We start from the raw sequence: 25,858 nt of genomic DNA, 5'->3' as shown, positions 1-25,858 counted from the left end.
CTACTTTTTTGTCCAGGGACTGAACATTATCGAGTAATATACTCGGAAGTGGTGGTGGATGGTGTGCACGCCTCCTGAGTCGGAAAATAAGTCCACTCAGAATACCTCTCCTCCTCCGGTGGCATCTTGGAGCAGCATCAGGAATAAATTAAACTGCCTTGCGAGGTACGAACAAAGGATCCAAATTCGGGAAAAGTCGTGTTCCTGGTTGTAATGCTGGTGAGTTACCGCCGCTATGATATCCAAGAGTTATTTCCGGCTGTATGTAATAAAAAAAAAAACGTTCTGGGCTAATAATGTAAGAAATAACACAAAAAAAACTAAATACTGAAAAGTTGCTTAGGAGCTAGAAGCAGAGCTTCCATGTCTGTCGGTGCCATCTTCTATACATCTATACAGGGTATGTAAAAAGGAACTGGGGGACATTACACAATACAAATTCTAGGCTAAATGTCAGAAATAATATGATCGGAGAGACGGAGCTAGCAAGCTGCGTTACAGTTGCTAGCTCTTGATGGCTCGCAATAGAAATGCCTAATTAGCATATCCATAAAATGACAATATTGTCCCCAAGTGCGTCTTTAGACAAACACCTGAAGGATATTAAATATGTACTTGCATATCAACAAGGATGCACACTGGCCTTGGCTAACACAATGAAAGCTAACTAGTGGAAAACCACAGGATGGCTGGAACTTTCTCTCACTTGACTTCTCTGAGCTGGAATTGCCCAGCGTGTTTTTCTCCATTTCACTGGTGGGCGGAGCTACAGCTCTGATATGACTAACTTCTATCTATTCGACTATGATGACTACCATTTCTCCACAGCCTTTCGTACAAATACATTCAATTCAATGGTATGTTTTTTTTATGATTGGTCTATAAAAGCATTTGGTTTATCACTGTTACCATTTCATCACTGATGAAAATAAGAAATCCAGTTTACTTTAAGATGTTACGTTTTCTATCTCTTCAGGATGGCCTGAAAAAGGAAGTAGTTAACGGAGCAGAGAAGAAGGCCAAGCGACGCCTGGAGAGGGAGGCTCTGGAGACAGAGCGCAGGGACAAGGCTAAGAAGCTCCAAAACAAGAGACAGAAAATGAACAAGGAGAAGAACCTGGAACGCAGGGCAGCCTCGACCTCCTCATCTCCTCGTTCCGACTTCTCCCAGTCAGACGACTCTGAAGAGGAGATGGCCATGTGTCCAGCAGAGGGATGCCAGCAGCCAGAAGGAGATGAGGTAAAATAAATCACTCACTGATAATAAGAAAATATGAAATAAGATAAGCAATATTTTATTAATTGCGAAAACCTGATTGACTGACTGCTAGTGTTGGAGTTCAAATAAAGGACAGAGGGACAGAATGCCTAGCAGTTTGTTTGTAGTAGAAATTGTAAAATTGACTGAATGTTCAGTTCCTTGTCTGGCTTATGTCACTTGAGTTTTCTTTATTTGGTGTTTTTGACTTATTTCAGGTGGACTGGGTCCAGTGTGACGGCAGCTGTAACCAGTGGTTCCACCAGGTCTGTGTGGGTGTGACAGCCGAGTTGGCTGAGAAAGAGGACTATGTGTGTGTCAGCTGTACAATAAGCGATGGCCGCTGAGGATTTGAGGAGAGAATGGATGGCGTTTTGGAAGGAAAGCTGGAAGTCTGACGGTTTTCGGCCTACTCCGTTAGCAACTTGGCCACACAAGTCAGGATGTCACAGACCTAGCCCTCCTTGTCCTCATCCCCTTTGTGACAACGGTGCTATCTCCTCCTCTTTATTGGGTTGTTGTCCAGAACGATACTGTTTGTTACTTTTTTTGTATTTTTTACATCTTTTTCTTTCCTCCTTTGAACTGTTTGTGGTTGTGACATGATGTGGAGTCAGTGCTGCATGGGTTTCCATATAATGGATGGTGCAAAGGAGTCAAACAATAAGGCACTCTGTAAAGATCCAAGGGTATATTACAGTATATTGAACTTCCTTGCATGCAAAACCAGAGACAGATGGTGTTGGTTAAGGTCCCCTCCTTCCCCATAATAAATCATGTGATAGAGAGAACTGTATTTTTTGGGAAACCCAGTGCTTAGTACTTGCATCAAACTTCTCTGACTTATATCATTTTTGGTAGACTAAGTTTATTTATCTGAGCAATAATGTTTGTCTCAATTGAATTCAATGGATTGGTCTCCTCTGAACTACGTGTTGATGCTTCAGCAATGGTTTGATGTACAGAACAGGAAGCGTATCGACTGGGGTAAGTTACAGTTGTAGACTAGCAATTTAGCAGACAGAAGGAACTGGATCAACTGCCACATACGTGCCTTTGGAAAGTATTCAGACCTTTTGACTTCAACATTTTGCTACAATATAGCCTTATTCTAAAATGGGTTAAATAAATACAAATCCTCAAATCTACACACAATACCCCATAATGACAAAGCAAAAACCTGTTTTGGGAAATTTTAGCAAATGTATTAAAAATGCACAAGTATTCAGACCCTTTGCTATGAGACTTGAAACTGAGCTCAGGTGCATCCTGTTTCCATTGATCATCCTTGATTTTTCTACAACTTGATTGGAGTCCACCTGTGGTAAATTCAATTGATTGGACATGATTTGGAAAGGCACACACCTGTCTAAGGTTCCACAGTTGACAGTGCATGTCAGAGCAAAAACCAAACCATGAGGTCGAAGGAATTGTCCGTAGAGCTCCGAGACAGGATTGTGGCGGCGCAGATCTGGGGAAGGGTACCAAAGAATGTATGCAGCATTTGAAGGTCCCCAAGAACACAGTGGCCTCCATCATTCTTAAATGGAAGAAGTTTGGAACCACCAAGACTCTACCTAGAGCTGGCCGCCCGGCCGAACTAAGCAAGTGGAGGAGAAGGATCTTGGTTAGGGAGGTGACCAGTTGTTACCTGATGGTCACTCTGACAGAGCTCCTCTGTGGTGATGGGAGAAGCTTCCAGAATGACAACCATCTTTAAAGCACTCCACCAAATCAGACCTTTTATGGTAGAGTGACCAGATGGAAGCCACTCCTCAGTAAAAGGCACATGACAGCCCGCTTGGAGTTTGTTAAAAGGCACTTAAAAACTCTGACCATGAGAAACAAGATTCTCTGGTCTAATGAAACCAAGTTTAACCCTTTGGCCTGAATGCCAAGCGTCACATCTGGAGGAAACCTGGCAGTATCCCTACGGTGAAGCATGGTGGTGGCAGCATCATGCTGTGGGGATGGTTTTCACCGGCAGGGACTGGGAGACTAGTCAGGATTGAGGGAAAGATGAACGGAGCAAAGTACAGAGATCCTTGATGAAAACCTGCTCCAGAGTGCTCAGGAGCTCAGACTGGGGCTAAGGTTCAATGCAGGAGAGGCTTCGGGACAAGTCTCTGATTGTCCTTGAGTGGCCCGGACTTGAACCCGATCTAACATCTCTGGAGAGACCTGAAAATACCTGTGCAGAAACGCTCCCCATCCAACCTGACAGCTCTTGATAGGACCTGCAGAGAAGAATGGGAGAAACTCCCCAAATACAGGTGTGTCAGGCTTGTAGCGTCATACCCAAGGCGGCTCGAGGCTGTAATTGCTGCCAAAGGTGCTTCAACAAAGTACTGAGTAAAGGGTCTGAATACTTATATAAATGTGATATTTCAGTTTTTCTATTTAATAAATTAGCAAAAATTGATAAAATCCAGATTTTTCTTTGTCATTGATGAAGTATTGTGTGTAGAATTTTTATTTATTATATATATATATTTTTTTATAAGGCTAACAAAACATGGAAAAAGTCAAGGGGTCTGAATACTTTCCGAAGGCTCTTTATATACAGAAGTATGTGGACGGCTTCAAATTAGTGGATTAGGCTATTTCAGCCACACCCGTTCCTGACAGCTATATAAAATCGAGCACACAGCCATGCAATTTCCATAGACAAACTTTGGCAGTCGAATGGCCTTAGTGAAGAGCTCAGTGACTTTCAACGTGCCACCTTTCCAACAAGTCAGTATGTAAAATGTCTACCCTGCTAGAGCTGCCCCGGTCAACTGTAAGTGCTGTTCTTGTGAAGTGGAAACATCTAGGAACAACAACGGATCAGCCGCAAAGTGGTAGACCACACAAGCTCACAGAAAGGTACCGCTGAAGCGCATAGTATGTCAAAATTGTCGGTACTCGGTTGCGACATTCGCGACAGGGTTCAAAACTGCCTCTGGAAGCAACGTCAGCACACAATAACTGTTGGTTGGGAGCTTCATGAAATGGGTCTCCATGGCCGAGCAGCCACACACAAACCTAAGATCACCATGCACTATGCTAAGCGTCAGCTGGAGTGGTGTGAAGCTCTCTGCCATTGGACTCTGGAGCAGTGGAAACACATTCTCTGGAGTGATGAATCACGCTTCACCATCTGGCAGTCTGACTGACAAATCTGGGTTTGGCGGATGCCAGGAGAACGCTACCAATCCCGAATGCATAGTGCCAACTGTCAATTTTGGTGGAGGAGGAATAATGGTCTAGGGTTGTTTTTCATGGTTCGTGCTAGGCCCCTTAGTTCCAGTGAAGGAAAATCTTAACACTATAGCATACAATGACATTCTGGACAATTCTGTGCTTTCAACTTTGTGGCAACAGTTTGGGGAAGGTCATTTCCTGTTTCAGCATGACAATGCACCCATGCACAAAGCGAGGTCCATACTGAAATGGTTTGTCGAGATCGTGTGGAAGAACTTGACTGGCCTGCACAGAGCCCTGACCTCAACCCCATCGAACACCTTTTGGATGAATTGGTACACTAACTACGAACCAGGCTTAATCGGCCGACATCAGTGCCCGATCTCACTAATGCTCTTGTGGCTGAATGGAAGCAAGTCCCCACAGCAATGTTCCAACATCCTAGTGGAAAGCCTTCCCAGAAGAGTGGAGGCTGTTATAGCAGCAAGGGGGGGACCAACTCCATGTTAATGCCCATGATTTTGGAATGAGATGTTTGACGAGCAGTTGTCCATACTTTTGGTCATGTGGTGTATGTGCTTGGGTGGGTTACTTTGGGAAGGAATGGAGAGAGGTAGTTTGAGACATTGCAGTTTATATTGTGGAATAAAAACATTTTCTCCTAATATCAAAGGAACGGTTTTCATCTTTTAATTTGGTCCACTAGATGTCGTAATATCAACACTAGTGTGTCGTCCCACTATCCTATAAGCAGGTTTATTGCGTGATGAATGCATAAGGATTATTGGTGTTTAGTCAAAAGAACCTTGAATTAAATGGCCACAATAGGCTACAAAAGTATAATTCTCTCTTGATGACATTATGCACAAACTTATAATAGCCCCATACAGAATATAAATGATTTAATAGCTATCAATTTGCAACTTGTGTTGTCTAATGGCTCCAGTCCAGCTCCAGTGCGCTGATCTTAAATTGGGCATTGAGCTAAACAGTTATTCGAGAGGCGGCCCAGGCAGTCCTCCAGATAGTTTGGACAAGGAGAGGGTACTGACCTATTTCAATTGCACCGAAAGACCATTTCAAAGAGAGACTGGAGAGGTCAATGAACCTGAGATTAGTGTTCCAATAGAACTATTATTATCAAAGGACTTTTGGAGACCGGACGTACCAATTACACACCGGTTTGCGTAACAGGACATTTTTGTGGGAAATAATGTGGAAAGTGCAGAATCAACGCTCTGTGGACAGCGAGGAGGACTCCGATATTGACAAACTGTTAGCCGCTCTGACACCCGCCGAGGTGGAAGAGCTGCAGTGCGAACTGACCGTTATTGACCCGGATCCAGCTGTGCCAGTCGGGCTCCGGCAGAGGAACCAGACAGACAAGCAGCCGTCAATAAAATACAATAGGGGGGCGATGCTTGGCTACTGTGAGCGCGAAACCAAGAAACTCATTCAAAGGGAGCTGTCCTTTGAGGTATGATGCCAATGTCATTAGTTTTGTGTGAAGGACAGCTTGTAACCAATAAAAAATACAATAGTTGTTTTTGCTGGTTGACTTCTGAAATGGTGTTATTACAGTAGGAATAGTGTATCCTAGATGTATGAACAGCTGTCAATTGAGTACTTTAAGTTGGCCTACCAATTTGACACCTTATTCAAGTGCCCAAGTATATCAGGACCCTCATGCTGTCAACCCTGGATTCCAGACATGGTGTAGTGATTGCAGGATTCAAGACCAGGGATGATGAATACTTTTGTGGGCAATATTTCACCCACTAACTTCAAATATAACTGCTGTTAGTGTCTCTATTGGAAATAAATCAATAATTGTTAGGAGTTTGACAGAAATAGGAATACAGACGTACAGTGGGGTCCCAAAATGAATGACACCCTTGCTAAAAATTAGCAAAAATGACTATAAAATACTTAATTGAAATACTGAGCTGTATTGTACGCAACCCCCAAAAATGGGGGAATTATATTTTATACTAATTAAATTGCTTAGAGAAGAACATTTTGTTTAACAAGAAATATTTCATTTTTCTCAAAAAGGTAGGGGTCAAAATTATTGACATCCCTGTTTTCAATACCTCACCTTGTGAAGGTAACTGCACTGAGCCTTTTGCTAAAATGAGTTTGAGAACACATTGGGAGGGATCTTAGGCCATTCCTCCATACAGAATCCTTCCAGATTATTGGCCAAGCACACCAGTGGTGGGTTTGGTGTCAAAATGAGAGTGCATAAGCAGAAAAGAACCCCATACCTAATGTAAAATATGGTGGTGGGTCTTTGATGTCATGGGGCTATTTGGAATCCACTGGTCCTTGTTAAGGTCAACAGCATCATGAACTTTGCCCAGTACCAGGACATTTTTGCCAAAAACCTGGTTGCCTCTGCCAGGACACAGAAATTTGTCCGCAAGTAGATCCTCCAGCAAGACAATAACCCAAGCACACATCAAAATCCTCAGAAATTGTTAGCCATTGCAAAATGTTGATTTTGTGGCCAGTTATCAGTCTCAGAACTTGAACACCATTGAAAATATGTGGTTTGAATTGAAGAGCGCAGTCTATAAGTGCAGACTAATGATATCAAGGATCTGGAAGGATTCTGTATGGAGGAATGGTCTAAAATCCCTCCCAACTCATAAAACATTTTTTAAAGGCTCAGTGCCGTTATCCTCGCAAGGTGAAAGGTATTGAAAACAGTCATTTTGAACCCTACCTTTTTTTATGAGAAAAAAATGACTTGTTAAACAGAATCTTTCTCTGAGCAATTGTATTGGTATAAAATATAAATATGAGATATTACACACGTCTCAGATCTTGACTGTGACAATACCAGTGTCCTATTTTGTACATTAAGTTGATTTTTTTCAGATGATACAATAATATCCTAATGATTAATAAAGAGAAGCTTAGACAGTGAGCTTATCTTTAGAGACCCAGAGTATGTTGACACTCAGCTTTTAGATAAAGGCTCCAACAGGTTGCAAGTAAGGAATCATGAGCTATGTTGAAACAGCTGCGTGTACAGAGACTATAGAGAAGTCTTGTGAACAGGCAAAATGTCACCTACACACTGGGGCATCATAGGTCTGAGGAGTTGCTAGGCAGCCCCATTTTTTTTTAAATCGTAAACAAATGAGCCCCTGAGCCATAAAGAGAACATGTATAAATAGCAGGATATATGATTCACATTGTATTCAAATGTCAACCAATTATGTAGCAGTAGTATAGTTATCAATACTTAATTTCCATCCCACAAAGCTGTACTTGGCCATCTGTAGGGTGTTGGCTGTAGATATTTTGTATGTCATCTTGTTTTCACAAAGCCCCTTGAGATCTGGAGAAGGTTTGATGAACAAGGTAAAATACAGGCTCATGGAATAAAGAGTCTGGTTAATGCTGGCATGCTGGTTCCAATTCTAAGACAAATGAAATTCCAGAGCAGAACGCTCTGACCCATACTGCCTTTTAAGGAAACATCTGCCAGAGTTACTTACACAGTGGCTCGCAGATCCCTACCGACGCATCGCCCTGTAGGGGATGAAAAAACCCTGTTTGCTATATGCAAGATATACAGTTTTACAGAGGGTGCTCGTAGGGGCAATGTTCCATAGGTTTTACATAGGCTGTTTCCTGACTTATTGACATTCCAGAAGCATTCACAAAATATTTTTTTAAATATATAAAAATGAATATACAGTACATTGTGTATTAAATTTAATCTAATACTGCATTTCATACTTGTATGATTCATGCAACTATCTTTTCTTAAATACTTCATACTTAAGGAGCCAACAGCTGACAGAGTGAAATGGGAACGCCTGAAGAAGATGGGGAAGAGCTGTGATAGTTTCTTCTACTTCAAGTCAGATGACCCGGATGACCAGGATGTCATGGACCTAAACTTCTCTGCTGTGGAGACCACTAAGGAGGACATATCCAAGGACAAAGAAGTCCTATCCAAGGACAAAGAGGAAAAACCAGAGAGCAAGAACTTGAAGGGTGAGGGAGGGAGTAGAGAGGAAAATGAGGAAAGACCACATAGTAGGTTAGGAGGAGATAAAGACAGTGAAAAAAAGGAAGATTGGATTGTTGAAAATAGCAGTGAACTACAGGTTGAAGTAAAAGACAAAAAGGATAAGTGTAGTAACAAAACACTTCACCTTATCTCAAAATTGCAAACAAAAATAGAGGATTTGAAAGAAAAGGAGAAAAAAAACAGAACAAAGACAGACTCTAAAACCAAGGACCTGATTTCAAAGCTTCGAGGGCAAGCTGAGAAAGACGATAGTAAGGAGAAAGATAAAGAGAAATCTCAAAAAATGAAGGATAGCAAGATAAGAGGAATGTTCTCTAAAGTAGAGGAAAAGCAAAAAGAACTCAGAGGTACTGAGATGAAGAAAAAGAGGAATAATGAGAAGGACAAAGAGAGAGAAAACACCCAATCACACAGGAAACGAAGTAGTGTCCAGGATAAGACACAGAAAGACAGTGAAAAGGAGACAGAAAGGAATCCTAATAAATACAGTGAAGTCAACAATGTAATCCTAGAGAACAGCAGTAGGGATGAACGCCTGGCTGGTGAAGTCAAGGAGCTCATGTTTGATGAGCTTCTTGAGCAGGTCAGAAAAGATGACCCTTTAATGACGGAGCTCAATGTCAACAACTCAGATGTCATCAAGACCCACACTCTCATCCAATTTGCAGAAGCACAACAACACAACACACGTCAAGACGTTTGCTTTAGCCAACACCCGGGCTGATGACCATGTGGCTTATGCCATTGCCGGCACTGTGCGGAACAACACGTCTCTGACCAGCGTAATCCTTGACTCCAACTACCTCACTGGCAAGGGAATTTTGGCCATGGTACACGCCTTAGAGAAAAATATAACCGTCACTGAACTGCGCTTCCACAACCAGCGGCACATCTGTGGAGGCAAGACAGAGATGGAGATGGCCAATGCGTTGAGAAACAACACCAGGTTGATGAAGCTGGGCTACGGCTTTGAGCTGGCCGGCCCAAGGATGACCATGACCGACATCCTGAGTCGGAACATGGACTTGCAACGTCGACTGGAGGAGAAGAAACAGGTGCAGCTGCAAGCCCATTCATCCCAGCAGCCTCAACCATTCCAGTCATCATGCCAGACACCGCAACCACAGACCAACACAAAAAAGAACACCTTGCCTTTGGGGAAGTTATCTCAACCTCAACCCAAGTCTGTTGGTGAGACTAAGAGGACAGGAAACCTTCTGAAAACATCTCCTATTTTGTCCCCTCCTAAACCCTCACCTGAACCCTTCTACAAGGTGAGCGGCAAAGCTGGGGAGATGGCGAGCCCCAAGGCTGTGGGTAAGCTGAACCCTAAGGCTTGGGGTGGTAGATCTGGACCAGGGTCTACATCACCTCCTCCTAAGGCTGGGGATGCTGGATCTCGTCCTAGGTCTCCACCACCTCCACCTCAGGCTCCTAAGGCTGGCCGATCTGGACCAGCAGCACATCCACCTCCTCCCCCTGTCCCAGTGTTGGAGGGCCTAAGGAAAGCTCTTATGCCTGCCTCACAGAAATGTGCCTGTATGACCTCCACGTGCCTGTATGACCTCCCTACAACGCCTGGGCATGCTCCTGATGAAGTGGCGGATGGTCTCCTGAGGGATCTCCTCCCAGACCTGGACTAAAGCATCCGCCAACTCCTGGACAGTCTGTGGTGCAACGTGGCGTTGGTAGATGAAGCGAGACATGATGTCCCAGATGTGCTCAATTGGATTCAGGTCTGGGGAACGGGCGGGCCAGTCCATAGCATCAATGCCTTCCTCTTGCAGGAACTGCTGACACACTCCAGCCACATGAGGTCTAGCATTGTCTTGCATTAGGAGGAACCCAGGGCCAACCGCACCAGCATATGGTCTCACAAGGGGTCGAGGATCTCATCTCGGTACCTAATGGCAGTCAGGCTACCTCTGGCGAGCACATGGAGGGCTGTGCGGCCCCCCAAAGAAATGCCATCCCACACCATGACTGACCCACCGCCAAACCAGTCATGCTGGAGGATGTTGCAGACAGCAGAACGTTCTCCACAGCGTCTCCCGACTCTGTCACGTCTGTCACGTGCTCAGTGTGAACCTGCTTTCATCTGTGAAGAGCACAGGGCGCCAGTGGCGAATTTGCCAATCTTGGTGTTCTCTGGCAAATGCCAAACGTCCTGCACGGTGTTGGGCTGTAAGCACAACCCCCACCTGTGGACGTCGGGCCCTCATACCACCCTCATGGAGTCTGTTTCTGACCGTTTGAGCAGACACATGCACATTTGTGGCCTGCTTGAGGTCATTTTGCAGGGCTCTGGCAGTGCTTCTCCTGCTCCTCCTTGCACAAAGGCGGAGGTAGCGGTCCTGCTGCTGGGTTGTTGCCCTCCTACGGCCTCCTCCACGTCTCCTGATGTACTGGCCTGTCTCCTGGTAGCGCCTCCCTGCTCTGGACACTACGCTGACAGACACAGCAAACCTTCTTTCCACAGCTCGCATTAATGTGCCATCCTGGATGAGCTGCACTACCTGAGCCACTTGTGTGGGTTGTAGACTCCGTCTCATGCTACCACTAGAGTGAAAGCACCGCCAGCATTCAAAAGTGACCAAAACATCAGCCAGGAAGCATAGGAACTGAGAAGTGGTCTGTGGTCCCTACCTGCAGAACCACTCCTTTATTGGGGGTGTCTTGCTAATTGCCTATAATTTCCATCTGTTGTCTATTCCATTTGCACAACAGCATGTGAAATTTATTGTCAATCAGTGTTGCTTCCTAAGTGGACAGTTTGATTTCACAGAAGTGTGATTGACTTGGAGTTACATTGTGTTGTTTAAGTGTTCCCTTTAATTTTTTGAGCTGTGTATAAAGCCAGCATTTCCCTTGAATTTACAGCCAGGAAGAATATAGGTGAATAAATCTAATCTAAATCTTTTACCCTCTTGCTGGTTGATGTTCCGAAGCTTCTTCAGGAACGGGCAGGGGATCACAGGAAGAAGAGGTTGGACTTGATACAGAAACAGAACTGCATTTGTCTTACAGTAGTACCTGGGGCGAAGCCTTGCTTCTGTTGTTGCTGCTGAGATATGGAGAGATATCTAATGCAGTGGGTACTGTGAGTCAGAAGGTGGTGTTGGTGAAACCACCTTAGGCTACACTGCCTGTTGACTTCCGTCTCCCTCAGTTGAATCTCTCCCTCCTTTTCTCCTTAGATGTTCATATTTGGTCATTGCATTGAAGACACAGTATGATGTAAGAATAATTCCTTTGTTCTTTTGAATTACTGGATGATGGTCAGTTGGATGTTCTGCTCTTTCATGTGAGGCTTTGTCCAGCAAAGAGGTGGGGAGAATGGGGGAGTTGCACAGCGGAAACAGAAAAGTTCAAAGGGGAGAACAACTGGAAGGAAAGGCTTACACATTGCAAGTCATCATATTTTTTGTATTTTTAGACAGTTAAGTAGCCATAAGAGGAAAGAACAAAGACATTTTTTTAATGTTTTTTTTAAGACAATTTTCCAGTGTCACGATTAAAGGATATTATATACTGAACAAAACTATAAACGCAACATGCAACAATTTACTTTAATTGTATTTTTTTTTTACCCCTTTTTCTCCTTAATTTCGTGATATCCAATTGGAAGTTACAGTCTTGTCCCATCGCTGCAACTCCCCTATGGTCTCAGGAGAGGACAGGTGTTGAGAGAGTTGTGTGACAAAACTGCACATTTTAGAGTGTCCTTTTATTGTCCCCAGCACAAGGTGCACCTGTGTAATTATCATGCTGTTTAATCAGCTTCTTGATATGCCACATCTGTCAGGTGGATGGATTATCTTGGCAAATGAGAAAGGCTCACTAACAGTGATATAAACTAATTTCTGGACAACGTTTGAGAGAAATATGCTTTTTGTGCATATGGAAAAATTTCTGGGATCTTTTATTTCAGCTCATGAAACATTAGACCAACACTTTACATGTTGCGTTTATATTTTTGTTCAGTATAGCTAAATAAAACATTTAACCAAACACATAACTAGTATGCAACACACAACTCGTATCTAAAGTGTGCATAGGTTCTTAATCTGGTCAATGTGTAATATAATAGCAGTCAATCGCTATTAGTTGTCTATAGGGTTGGCAGTTGCTTACAACATGAAAGTATGAGGGTCTTCCCTATAGCTGGCAGGAGACCCCTTGACCTTTACAAACATTTCACTGTGATAGATTGTGTCCTGAGAGGGAGGGGAATATATTTTGAGAATGCTTTTGAAAATGTTGTGTTGTTTAGAATTGACTCATGAGGGGTACATACTGTATCACACAGATGTTTTATGACATGAAAATATACCAAGACAAGTAAAGATTTTTAACTACTAGTAGAGGACAGTACAGCACTGAGGTTGACATGTCAGGCCACAGGTGTTACCTGATGTATTCAAGTGCAAATTCTGAAATGTATTTACAGAACCAAACAAAACACATTCATATGTCTGGTTTCGAGAGTGCATCTAATAGCTAATAACCAGGTCATTTAATTCCTCCAGATTAACAATTATGGGATGTTTCGTCTGTCTTCGATGTCTCCGTCTGCCTCATAGGCTTTTGATTTAACAAAAGTAGCACTTGTCTGTAGCACTTCCTTCCTGAAACATTGCAATCAGTTTATTTTTTCACTTCCTGTAATACAGCAAAAACAGCCCTAAGCCGCTGCAAGTGATGCTGCTGGGTAGAGACTGATATGGTGACAGTAGGATCATTTGAGAGAAAAAGGGATCTGTGGTGAAATAAGATTTAAAAAAAATTAAAACATGAAAATCTATCTGATGATTCTCGTTTACTTGCCAGGTGAGTTTAACACAGACCATTTTTGTTGTTGATTTTCTTTGTGAAAGAGACTCCTGCATACTGCAAATTGTATAGAATAAACTTCTGCCAAACAATTCCACAAAGTTTTTGTTCATTTCACGTTTCAGCTATTATTTGTTATTATGATAAAGAATAACATTGTTTTCTCTTTTATCAAGTTTTAAGCTGTTATGCAAAAAGGAGCAAAATTGGAGAGCATGGAAGTGAAGGTGGATCTTTAGACATTAAGTGTTCATATCCAGATGGATATCAATATAAGGCCAAATATTTGTGTCGCCACCCTTGTTCCTACAGTGACATTCTCATCAGAAGTGTGAAAGTGGACACATTTGTCACAGTAGGAAGATTTTCTATGTATGACAACGTCCATGGACATACTTTCATTGCCACCATCAAAAACCTGAAATTACAGGACTCTGGACTTTACTATTGTGGACTTGATCAGTGGGGAAGAGATGTTTTAACAAAAGTAGATGTCTCTGTGAGTAAAGGTATGCATATTGTTTTGCTTTGATCCCCTTTGATTGTCTTTGAATGCACAAAAATCATACTCGGTCTACCCTCTACTATTTCTACCCACAGCTCCATTGGTCACTTCACTGTTTACACCTGATAGGAAGGACACCACTGAAACAAACAGATATGTGTACCCAGAGGTCCCCACATTTACGCAGGTTGATATAACTTTAAATAGCTTAAAGAATAAGCTCCTATTGTACAATTATTTTATTTTCTAATAAATCTTTCATTTATCTTCTGCATGCTTTTGTTTTGTCACTTTAATGGTGCCATGCAAAAAGTTACCTGTTGCAGATTGGGATGTCACGCCAACATCCTCATCGATTCTGATTGACAGCACAGGTAATTTAGCTTTAAGCTACTCTATTTTGTTCTAAAAACACTGGAAAACTGGTTTGATTGAGAGTTTGTTGAATTATTCTCTTTCTTTCCTTTAGGTTTTGTAAGTGTCCATGTTGTTGTGGGAGCTGTCGGACTGTTGATGTGTTGCACTGTGGTTGCACTTTGTGTATTCTTCAGAAAACGATCAATGTCGTGCTTACTGAGTAAGACCAAGTTCCCTTTCTTTGATATCGTACCTACATATAATGCAGTTACGATAATATTATTTGTTTATGATATGTTGAAGCCTCTAATTTGTGTCCCTCAGCATTTCCAGCATCTAAAGTATCAGATCCTGTAGCCATTGCACAGGTGAATTGGATCTTTGTTTATGCTTTATCATAGTTTGAATAAGATTTTGCATGTGCTCATCAGACAGCCTTCATTCTGCACCAACTCGGTCAACAAATAAACTCTACCCAATCCTCTGTTCTCTTCCTCTCTCTCAGGGTGAAGAGGACACTTGTCATGTGTATGATGAGATAATTATGTAAAGCTCCAACATTCTTCCCCAGGAAGACAGTGACTTGTACTGCACCGCACATTTAGGAGAACCCCAACTGAAAATAGACGACAATGCTCTCTACTCCCTCCTGACACTCTTTAGTTTATAGAGAGCATTAGTGTACATATGTACAGTATCTAGAAGCTTTGGGTTGGCAATAAATATTGCTATTGTGTGTGTGTGTGTGTGTGTGTGTGTGTGTGTGTGTGTGTGGTGTGTGTGTGTGTGTGTGTGTGTGTGTGTGTGTGTGTGTGGGGGACTTGAAGTTGAAGACCCTTGCTGTTTCCTTGCATCTGTTTGACTGTTTCCTCTGATATGTTTGAAAAAGTAGAGCTGACTTATTTCTGGGAATTCAAGTGGAATGTATGCTTTCTAATTGCATACCAGACTACAGTATTCTGCATGCCCACATTATCCAAACAGATTTTGTATGGCAGTAGGCCTACTTTATAGCTTTTGTCAGTCCTCAGTTTATAATGCGAAGACCGTGGAAATAAAATTGTAATCTCTTATTTAATAACATTTGCACTTTCAGTGAGTGCATGGTTGCCATGATACTCAGATGATCCATTATGGTTTTATGGACTACAACATCAGGCCGCCTTGAAACTACAGTAGCTAGTGTGCACCGTCCGTTGCCATTTATGGTGGGAGAGGTTAGCTAGCTAGGGATTGACGTTCGCGGAGGTTCATTGAAGTCAGCTACTCCAGTGAGGTGGCGGGGAGACAAAACACGGTGAGTAACGATTATCTCTGGTCATAGCAACAGTTTGGGGATAATCAATACTCGAACATGTATATAGGTCGTGAAAATGTTAGAAACGTGTCGGATGGCCAAGTAGGACAGCTAACGTCCAGGCCGGATGGAACGTCTAAGGGAGGCTAACGTTAGCGAAGCAGCTAGCTAACACAACAAGCCGAAGGGAGTTGTCTGTACCTAGTTAACACCAGTGGTTCACACGCCTTAGTTAGCTAGCTAGCCATGTTGGCTAGTTGGACATTAATTGACTAACTATTAAGAATTTAGCCAGGCACTACCCGGTTGGCTCACCTAACTACATAACGTTAGTTGTTAGCTATAACTTTGAATCGGACCGGAGGGGACGTTAGCTTAACTAGCAAACTTCGCCAGCTAACTTGACTGGCTAGGTACAGCTGATCCCTTCCTCTTAGTTTTAACGTTACATTGAAACGTTATTTTGTCGAAGTGATGTCAGACACATAGTTGCAAGTTATCTGTTTCCTATTAGCTAGTTAGTTAGCCAACTAGTCAGGGGTTCCCAAACTCGGTGCACGTTCTGGTTTCTGACCTAAGTACAGTAGTAACGTTACACAGCTGATTCAAATAATCAACGAATCATCAAGTTTTGATTATTTGAATCCGCATTGTAGTGTTGGGGCAAAAATCTAAACGTGGGGTCCCGAGGACCGCCGAGTTTGGGAAACGCTGATCTAGATGGATAGATTGAGGGGCGGCAGATGGTGGTTAGAGCGTTGGCCCAGTTACTGAAAGGTTGCTGAATCGAATCCCCGAGCTGACAAGGTAAAATCTGTCGTTCTGCCCCAGATAAGGCAGTTAACCCACTGTTCCCCGGTGGGCCGTCATTGTAAATAAGAATTTGTTCTTAACTGACTTGCCTAGTATAAATAAAGGTTGCATTTAGCAAACTAGTTATGTAAGCAAGGGTGGCTAGTGTTGTCTTTTGAGAATTAAGATTTGACACGTGATTTGACATTCAGGAGCGCACACCCATGTGCAATAAAAGCAATTTCTCATCAGGTGTTTCTTTTGTATGCATTCAAGTCAGGATTTTTACACCATATCTGTCAAGTTTAAGACTGAGTGTAGCCCAATATGTACTCTTAAAGGAGCCTAACTGTACCGGTCCAACTAAGGTCCTTGCATGTTATTTTCAGAGCCAAATTACTCCAGCTAAACGTGAATCGATTCTCAAATGCAAAATACACACTTACTGTACACTGTTTTAACCGGCTTCATTACGATTGGATCAGACAGTATTTTTAATTGGCAACACTTCTGGTGGCCCCCTTCTGTTATGCACAGGTGATTTGACCTAGATGGGAGTCTGGGGAAGGTACTTGTGCTATTTTAAAGCAAATTTCCTGCAATTCTATGTCTTTTGACATGGCTTGGGCCTATGAACATGTTAGATGAATTCAGAATGCTTTGAACATTAAATAAACACTCAAAATTCGATGACTTTGAAATGTAAAGTATGCTCATATTTTTTCCCAACTTTTCTTTAGGTCGTTTGACAATTTATTCAGACAGTACATACATCTTTTGTCTTGCCCATTCACCCTCTGAATGGCAGACGTACACAATCCGTCTCAAGGCTTAAAAATCCTTCCTTAACCTGTCTCCTCCCCTTAATCTACGCCAATTGAAGTGGATTTAACAAGTGACATCAATAAGGGATCATAGCTTTCACCTGGATTCACCTGGTCAGTCTGTCATGGAAAGAGCAGGAGTTCCTAATGTTTTGTACATTCAGTGTACAAGTACAGTAGTTCAACTAGCTAGTAATTCATTACATTTTCCAGTAACTTGGTGGTAGTTGAACTAAATTAAAATCTAGGTCGTGTTTTCAGTAGTTAATTACTTTTATGCTGTGTAGCTAGGCTAACTACTGGAACTACACAACTTTTTATTTTATTTTATTTTTCGGCATCGGACTTGTCTAATTCTCACTTGAAACTGTTTTGGGGTTTAATTAATAGGCTAAATTCCGTTAATCCGTTAAACATTCTGTTAACATATGACCCCAAAGTGATTTGTTCTTGCAATTTGTATTCTGACAATACAGATTTACTGATGATACATTTTCACAATCTAGTTTGGATGAACTACTTCATCAAAGTAACTTTAGTTATGTAAACTATATTTTTCTTACGGGTAGCTTTAGTCTAGCGTAACTTCTTCCAATGTGAAGTAATTGGTAGCTTGGTAAACTCCATTTTCAGAGAAGCTTCCCCAACACAGCACGGTAGCATGCACACAATAATGTGATTATTGTGGATAGTCCGGTTAGGTAATATTCCTGTTTACATGGACACATCTGAAGTCAGGCTACTGATGGGACTTTTGATCAATGCAGAAAATACCCAATGAAAATAAACGTTCTACCACTGACTTATTTTTGCGAAGACTTTTTGATTCTGAGTTCTGACATAAAGTTTGTATGTGAAAAATATTTCATGCATACTTTCAGTTTTTCAGAACTCACTTCACTCGCGCATAAGAGGGATGCTTGCGCTACCACACACTGGCAAATGCGCAAATCAAATATCCCGCTGGAGCGATGATGAAGCTGTTTACATGTCCTAGTCATTTGAAAGATGGCTCAGAAAACCAGGTGTTTTAATTCGGCGTATGCTTACCTCGATTACGACATTATGCCAATTAAGATAATCAGAGTAAGGTGTTTACGTGACTAATGCCATATGCATTATGCATTCTGTCATAATCAGTTTAATATTGAATTATTAGTTTGCATGTAAACGTACTCACCGATGAGTAGATGATTTAGGCTAATGTACACCTACCGTTTGGCAATGTGTGTCACACTCCCAACTCTCAAAGTGCAGCCCTGAGATTATTCACAAAAAGTGAAATGCAATTTATATATTTCTTCTGTCTTTTCCCTAGTTTTGTGGGGATTCTTTGGAGTAGCCTAGCTCCTTTGGCTCCCAACACAGCATCCACACCTGCCCACAGACGTCAGTGTGTCCTGGGAACTGCTAGCCTTCCCTCACTAGATGTAGTGGGGAGTTGTCGCTTCCAGCCTTGCGCACAGTAGGTTATGTCCTTAGAGTGGGTGTTTTTTTTTCTATAAAACGAGTTTCAGTGCAGAAACTAGGCTATTCTATGCTGACTGGGAACGCACCACTCAGAGCATTAGTAAAAAATAAAATAACATGTAGGCTTATGTTAAGAGAATACTGGGTCTGAACCGTCACTGACTTATAACATATCTAGAGGCTAGTGTGCTCACTGTGCTGGTGTGCAGTGGGCATGGTGGATGTGCCAAGTTCCTGTCAACATGGAAACACTCACCATATCAGCTGTGTTTTGCAGGATACTAACATTGGGATTGACCATGTGAAGTTCTACAGGCATTTACAGTGATCTGCTAAAGTATTGGGGACAGGGACACTTTGTTGTTATTTTGGCACTGTTCTTCAGCACTTTAGCACTTTGTATTTGAAATGGTACAATGACTATGAGGTTAAATTGCAGACTATCCGCTTTAAAGGAGGAGATGAATATTTTACAACCAAATCTCTATTTTTGGTGTAAATGGAATGTTATACTGTAGAAGGGTCCAGACACCTTTTTTGTGATTACATGTTTTAGAGAAACTTACCCCAAACACCAAATCACTTCCTCATCCTCATTGTATAGTATGGGGGCCCTGAAGAAACATGAACAAAATATAAAAACATACGCAAAAAACGTCCTTTTAGAAACGGCAAAGCTCTTAGTATAGTGATGCAGGTCTTTAGATGTTGTACACATGAAGTTGTCATTCCGAACTTTATCCACAATGTTATATTCCCTTTTGCACGATTCGAGCCGTCTCGAGCGGTTCCATTTACTGTGTAGCCTGCTGCTACAGGTAACTGCCAAAATAAAGGAAACCTCAACATATAGTGCCTTAATAGGGCGTTGGGCCGCCAGAACAGCTTCAATGTGCCTTGGCATAGATTCTACAAGTGTCTGGAACTTCCTGTGTGGAAGCACCCCATGCTTTTAATATACTTTGTATCCCTCATTTACTCAAGTGTTTCCTTTATTTTGTCAGTTACCTGTAAAATGGACGGAGGGGTATTGCTCGAGTCGCAACAAAATGGAATATAACGTTGCGGATAAAGTTTGGATTGACACAATTTCATGTGTACAACATCTAAAGACTTGCATCACTATACTGAGAGCTTTGCTGTTTCTAAAAGGATGTATTTGGGTGTTTTTTGGAGCTTTTGTTCATGTCATTTTAGGGGCCACTATACTACACAACGAGGATGAGGAAGTGAGTTCAAAAACGTGAAATCACAATACAATTGTCTGGACCCTTCTGGACATGCCATTGACATAGAAAGTAGAGATTTGGTTGTAAAAAATAACTTCTCCTTTAATTTGATGGTATTTTCATCCCTATCGGGTGAAAAGTTTGAGAAATTACAGCACTTTTTGTACATGGTCCCCACATTTTAGGGGAAAGTATTGGGACAAATTCACATACACTGAGTGTACAAAACATTAGGAACACCTGCTCTTTCCATGACAAAATCCCTTATTGAAGTCACCTGTTAAATCCACTTCAATCAGTGTAGATGAAGGGGAGGAGACAGGTTAAAGTTAGATGCACAAATATCATATCCCCAAGATATGCAAACCTCTTACCATTACAATAAAAGGGGAGGCTAGCATTTTTTGGGGGGTATGATATTTGTACATCTAACTTTCTCACTCATCCTTATTCACGATTCATTCAGGATTATCCGTGATCATGGTAGCGTCCACATTAATGTAGATATGTTTAGAAACCTATTCTATTCTTATTTAAAATAAAAGTGACTCCAAAATGACACTACATTATTTATCATTCGTTTCTATTGGGCACTAAATAATCTGAAACACAACCTAAACAAACAGCAAATGCATCCAACAAATGTGTAGAGTCACAAGCTTGATGTAATCATTCCGTTCTATGAATATGGGACCAAATACTTAACTTTTTACTACTTTAATACACATATAAGTGATTTTATCCCAATACTTTTAGTCCCTGCATTTTAGGGGACTATGTACAATTTCTAAACAGTTCACCTGATATGGATGAAAATACCTTCAAATTAAAGCTGACAGTGTGCACTTTAACCTCATAGTCCATTGTATCATTTCAAATCCGAAGTGCTGGAGTACAGAGCCAAAACATCAACAAATGTGTGACTGTCCCAATACTCTTTTTGAGCTCACTGTATTTGCTTAAGCGCTACTCCAGATGTGTCACCTGTAATCAGTCAACTAAAGGCCATTGCCACATCAGATTAGTGTAATGTCTTTCTGAAACCTTTGTGACACACATTTTGTTTCGTATTCTTATTGCATCTGTAGGTTTAACTTCTGCTTTCTAAAAATGGGCTAAGATCAGAAACAAACACAGAAGTGTCCTTTCTTGGTCTGGTCATTATTTAAGCAGAGCAATGGTCATTCTCTTACTATGATCTCTGTTCTGTTGTCTATATGCATATAATTTTCACAGAGGAAGGGGTGTATTGCAATGGTCTGAGGATTTGAATGGACCTTTGTAACATCCCACATACTGCCCAGCTCTCCGTTGTAGGCCTGTCATGCTGCTGCCGCTTGGAATTTGTTAGGTTTGCATAGCTAGATAATGATAGTGTGTTTGGATTGTTTCTCTGCACAGCAGATAAAATGTATTTTCTCATGGAGGAGTTTTCGCCTATGCCTGGTAGTAATTCCTATTGGACATAAAGAGACATTGGTTTATTGGAGGAAAAGATGCAATGACAACACGTTAAAGTGATCCCACTTGTTTCCAACGTGGTCCCGTTGGAATACAGACAAAACAAAACAATAACAAAGGTATCATGGGGATAATATTCTGTAGAGAAAAGTGTCTCTTGGCAGGTGCCTCACGTTTCCATGGCTGGCTCCAAGACAGAACAGGAAACAGTTACTGGATGGCTTTGTAATATCAACAGTCATAAAAACCTGACTGACTGATGAGCTTTTTTATAATGTTGTGCTAATTTAACAAGCCTTACTTCTCACCTTGCCAAGCTGATAGAGGTGGCGACGCCTCACCCCACATGGCCTTCTCCTGTGCATGCTAATTAGATGAAGCTATTTGTGGCACCATGGCTATTGCCTACAGTCTCCATAGAGACTGAGCAGTTTGACAATTAGCATCAGTTCACTGTCACTCAAGTGTCATAGGGTGTCATTTTATAAGGGGGACATACATCTCTGGGTTATCTTGGCTCTATTTGTTTCCTTCTTTTGAAAAGAAGGCCTTGTCATGTCGACGGATGTCCCTGGATAGTGAGTCAGAAAGAGATATATCCTTCTTTTGGCAGAGTGGAGTTTCACTTTCTGTATATGTATTGTCAAAGGGGGTTACCGCAACAAGGCAGTTATGTTTAGGATTGGCTGTGTATAACTAAAGTAGTTAGATAATGGACGAGCCAAGGGAACCGCCCACAGTGTGGCGTCTAGAGCTGATGAAAACTGAAGGGAATTATTGGGTTCTCCTCATCTGTGGCCGGCAATGTGTAAAATTATATAAATGGTGACGTAAGTAGCCCTAACCAATGTTCTCTCTCTTGTCTCATCTCTTGCAGACTTTTGTGCCGTCGAGTGAAGTAACCCCACCATGCGTGAATACAAGCTAGTGGTGTTAGGCTCAGGAGGTGTAGGCAAATCTGCACTGGTTAGTAGTACCGCCATGCTTAGGTTTCTGTTATGAGTCATTCTGGGTGCGTTGAGTGCAGGGCTTTAAAGGGCGACCATTCTGGTCGCATATGCCCTAAAATATTTTGCTGTGTGACTTGGAATGTACATTTGGGAGCACCAGTGCACCTAGAACAAAAAAATCAGCCAGGTAATAATTGTTGTAATGATTAAGCTTCACGTAGCGCTGTTTCCGAGTGCCCTAGAGAAAAAACAGCTTGTCTGTAGCCCAAACTGTTAAAGTTGTGACCATATTACCGGCACTACGTTTTTTCTCCCTTCTATTGGCGCTGCAGCTGGATGCATCTCCATTGGCGGGTCATATTTTCCATTCATCAACCATGTCGCGGGCCGTTAACAACTTGTTCAGTCATGTTACCGCATTATGCAGCTCAATAGGAAACTGTGTTTTTCACAATGTTAGCTCACCTAATATTCCACAAATTAACTTGTCATTTCAATGACAGGTATTTGTATCAACATTTTAACTTTTAGAATAAACAGATTAATTTCCAGGGTACAACATGTGCTTCAAAAATATTGACAAGTCATATAGGCCCAATAAAGGCTGTATCTAAATCAATTGGAGCACCAGAAAATATGATTTTTTAATTGATTTAGATACAGCCTTTATTGGGCCTATATGACTTGTCAATATTTTTGAAACGCATGTTGTGCTACCAATGAAAATGTTTAGAGCCCTGATTGAGTGGCTGTTTTTTGATTTGGAGAATGTATGTGTCACTCTCTACATTCATGTTCTCCTCCCCTTTGCCTTTTCTCTTCCAGACTGTCCAATTTGTACAGGGTATTTTTGTGGAAAAATATGACCCCACAATAGAAGACTCCTACAGAAAGGTATGCTGCCCTATAGTTACCAAGTTTTCAAGTGCTACCACTGATGTCAAAATGTTACTCAACTTTACTCCCTCTCTCCCACAGCAAGTTGAAGTGGATGGGCAGCAGTGCATGCTTGAAATCCTTGACACAGCTGGAACAGTAGGTAGAACGTGTCCATGTTAGCCATGGTGACAGATTGTACGTTAACAGTAAATATGACCAGCGTGTCATGGAGTCTTTCCTCTGCTGTTCTACAGGAGCAGTTCACGGCGATGAGGGACTTGTACATGAAGAACGGTCAAGGCTTCGCTCTTGTATACTCCATCACGGCACAGTCCACGTTTAATGATCTACAGGACCTTCGGGAACAGATCCTGAGAGTAAAGGACACTGAGGACGTGAGTATTGTAGCTTATCAGGGCTCAGTCACTGTCATTGACGTGCTTCCAACACTTGGGCCTTGTCGTCAATGCATTTATTACAGCTGTTGTGAAATCTATGATACGTTTATGATTTATATGCAATTTTAATGGTGTTCTCAATTAAGGAGTCTGTTGGCTCTTATCTTGTAATCCTACTGCTCTGAGAGCCATAGGTTCTCTCAATAGGGTATTCTCTGTGCTGGAAGAGCATAGCAATAACGAAATAGAAATGTCATGAGAGATGTTTGCAGGTTTCAGTTTAGCTCTTATTTCTACCACATGCAGAGTTAGTACATTATTGATTTGTTGTCACATTATGGAGACTTATATAGCCTTTATTTTTTCTTTGGAAAGTAACAGGGTAAAGGGCTATAGTCTCTCATTGTCTTCTGTCTATTTCTCGTTATTTTGTATCAGGTCCCCATGATCCTGGTGGGCAACAAGTGTGACCTGGAGGATGAGCGTGTGGTGGGCAAGGAGCAGGGTCAGAACCTGGCCAGACAGTGGAACAACTGTGCCTTTCTAGAGTCCTCAGCTAAATCAAAGATCAACGTTAATGAGGTAAGCCCCACCGCTTTCACTTCCAGTCACCTGAACTGAATGAATGTATGTTACGTTGATGAGAATTGCAATAAGAATATACATCTCGTCAAGTAAACAAGTGTGATTATCTGGAGCTTATAACAGATGCATCTCTAACTACTGGCTCCTTTTGTCTGCTTTAGATTTTCTATGACCTGGTCAGACAGATCAATAGGAAAACACCGATAGAAAAGAAGAAGGAAAAGAAGTCAAATTGCACACTGCTCTGAAGCTCCCCCTTACAGCAGCTCTGAGCCAGGTGAGTGGGCTAAGATGGGATCCAATGGGTGATATGGCATCTGTCTAATTTTATCATCATCCCGTGAGTATGGCACCAGCTAATGTACTTGCATTGATATATTTGTTTTCTATCAGAATAAACTGAAAAAAGGAATGAAAAAAGTACCTGTGGACTAACATGTCCTCTGTCTCTACCTGTAGGAAGCTGCAATACAATACTGGTGCCCAGTTGGAACGTTTCAGCATTTCAAGCCCTTTCAACAACGAATGGAGATGTTTGACAATAGCAGAAAAGTAATTCTCTACTTCACCACTCTAATAATGGAGGATTCTTCATGGATACTCTTTGCTTCGTAATGGTTAAGAAATGCAGACCTTTTTCTCTCTTTTTCATTTTGTCAATGGGACAGCCTTGTGATGAAAAGTTTTCCCTTTCCCCTGTTTTATAAATTACAATTTAAAACAAAAAAGACTACCAAGCAATTTATTGTGGATTTGGACAATTAGGTTGTTTGATTTCCGTTCTTTGGCTCATTTCAAATGACAAAATGTTTGCAAAAGAAATCATGGTAATTATTGGGCTTTTTCATTACCTTACCCATCTGCACTAATTGTGTCAACAGTAATGCATCAACTTCCATGTTTTCTTTCTCCTATTACTTTTAAGAAGTTGTCAAATAACATATTTACTAAGTGACTTTGTTTTATATGGGAAGCTGCAAGGCTTTCATCTTTCCCATAATATATTCTAATTCTTGTTTTGTTTTTTTGAATAATGAAGCTGTGGAAAATGTGTGTTTATAGAATTTGGGAAATGAGGAGACTTGATTTCTGTCTTGAGGTTGAAAATATGTTGTACTAAACCAACTCTGTTGTGTCTTGTTACCTTGTCGCAAATGATTTTCCAGCTTTTATCAATGATAAAACAATTGTACATTTTCATTATCTTTTGTCAATGGATTTTATTTTCTGTATACATGATGATAATCAATAGTTGTGAAGAATGTTTGCCTGTTGCAAATCTCTAGTGTTTTGCGGGAACATTAAATAATTGTTGGCATAGAATTAGAATGAGACAGCTCGATTTTCTGAAATACAGCCATGTCGCATCGTTACTGATGCGCCAACTGCTGCCTCCAATCGTCACAGTTCCTCTGTCTAATTCAGGCCCATTATTTCAAGCCTGATTTTAGTTTCCTTTTTTTAATTATTTAATTTCAAATGATTTAAAAGCCGAAAGCTTATCCTAGAAAATGACCGACGCAGCAGCCAAGCTCGAGATGTTCACGTGCAGGAATTGGAGAAATGCAACAGCAGTGGCTCTTCATGAGACGTGGCCACAGCAAAAGGCCAACTACTTGGCTTATCCGGAACCACCCAAGGAGGCGCAGGGTGTGTGCCAGGCTTGCTGAGCGGAAAGGCAGACAGGTCACTGTTATTGTTCCGCAACGGCAACAGGGTTCGCCTTACGCGGCCATGTCACGTGAATGTCAGACCTAGCTGACAACTCAACTCCATGGTGAAG

General features: G+C 41.6%; 2 protein-coding genes across 7 annotated transcripts in view; both read left to right on the top strand.

Moving 5' to 3' along the window:
• Nucleotides 1-5,116, top strand: part of kdm5bb (lysine demethylase 5Bb) — a 42,890-nt gene extending 37,774 nt beyond the window's left edge. For all 4 annotated transcript variants that reach the window (XM_014136224.3, XM_014136223.3, XM_014136222.3 and 1 more), the window contains exons 27-28: nucleotides 977-1,240; nucleotides 1,477-5,116. In XM_014136224.3, coding sequence (XP_013991699.1) covers nucleotides 977-1,240; nucleotides 1,477-1,605 — 393 coding nt within the window. In that variant the 3' untranslated portion in view covers nucleotides 1,606-5,116. The remainder of the gene's footprint in view (nucleotides 1-976; nucleotides 1,241-1,476) is intronic.
• A 10,221-nt stretch (nucleotides 5,117-15,337) lies between these two features.
• On the top strand, nucleotides 15,338-25,278 carry LOC106567206 (ras-related protein O-Krev). 3 transcript variants are annotated; one of them, XM_014136226.3, is made up of 9 exons: nucleotides 15,341-15,487; nucleotides 18,422-18,568; nucleotides 22,141-22,229; nucleotides 23,039-23,107; nucleotides 23,192-23,248; nucleotides 23,347-23,487; nucleotides 23,929-24,072; nucleotides 24,237-24,352; nucleotides 24,535-25,278. In XM_014136226.3, exons 3-8 carry the CDS (start codon nucleotides 22,173-22,175, stop codon nucleotides 24,321-24,323), a joined length of 555 nt encoding a protein of 184 aa, XP_013991701.1. In that variant the 5' UTR covers nucleotides 15,341-15,487; nucleotides 18,422-18,568; nucleotides 22,141-22,172; the 3' UTR covers nucleotides 24,324-24,352; nucleotides 24,535-25,278. The 3 variants fall into 3 exon arrangements, with proteins under 3 accessions (XP_013991700.1, XP_013991701.1, XP_013991703.1); XM_014136225.3 differs by lacking the exon at nucleotides 18,422-18,568 and having other exon boundaries at nucleotides 15,338-15,487; XM_014136228.3 differs by lacking the exons at nucleotides 18,422-18,568; nucleotides 22,141-22,229 and having other exon boundaries at nucleotides 15,379-15,487.
• The last annotated feature ends 580 nt before the right edge of the window (nucleotides 25,279-25,858 follow it).

Source organism: Salmo salar, chromosome 13, assembly GCF_965601325.2.
Source record: "Salmo salar chromosome 13, fSalSal1, whole genome shotgun sequence".
Taxonomy (NCBI): Eukaryota; Metazoa; Chordata; class Actinopteri; order Salmoniformes; family Salmonidae; genus Salmo; species Salmo salar.
The sequence above is the reverse complement of the archived record's forward strand: the minus strand, read 5'-3'. Positions and strand labels throughout refer to the sequence as shown.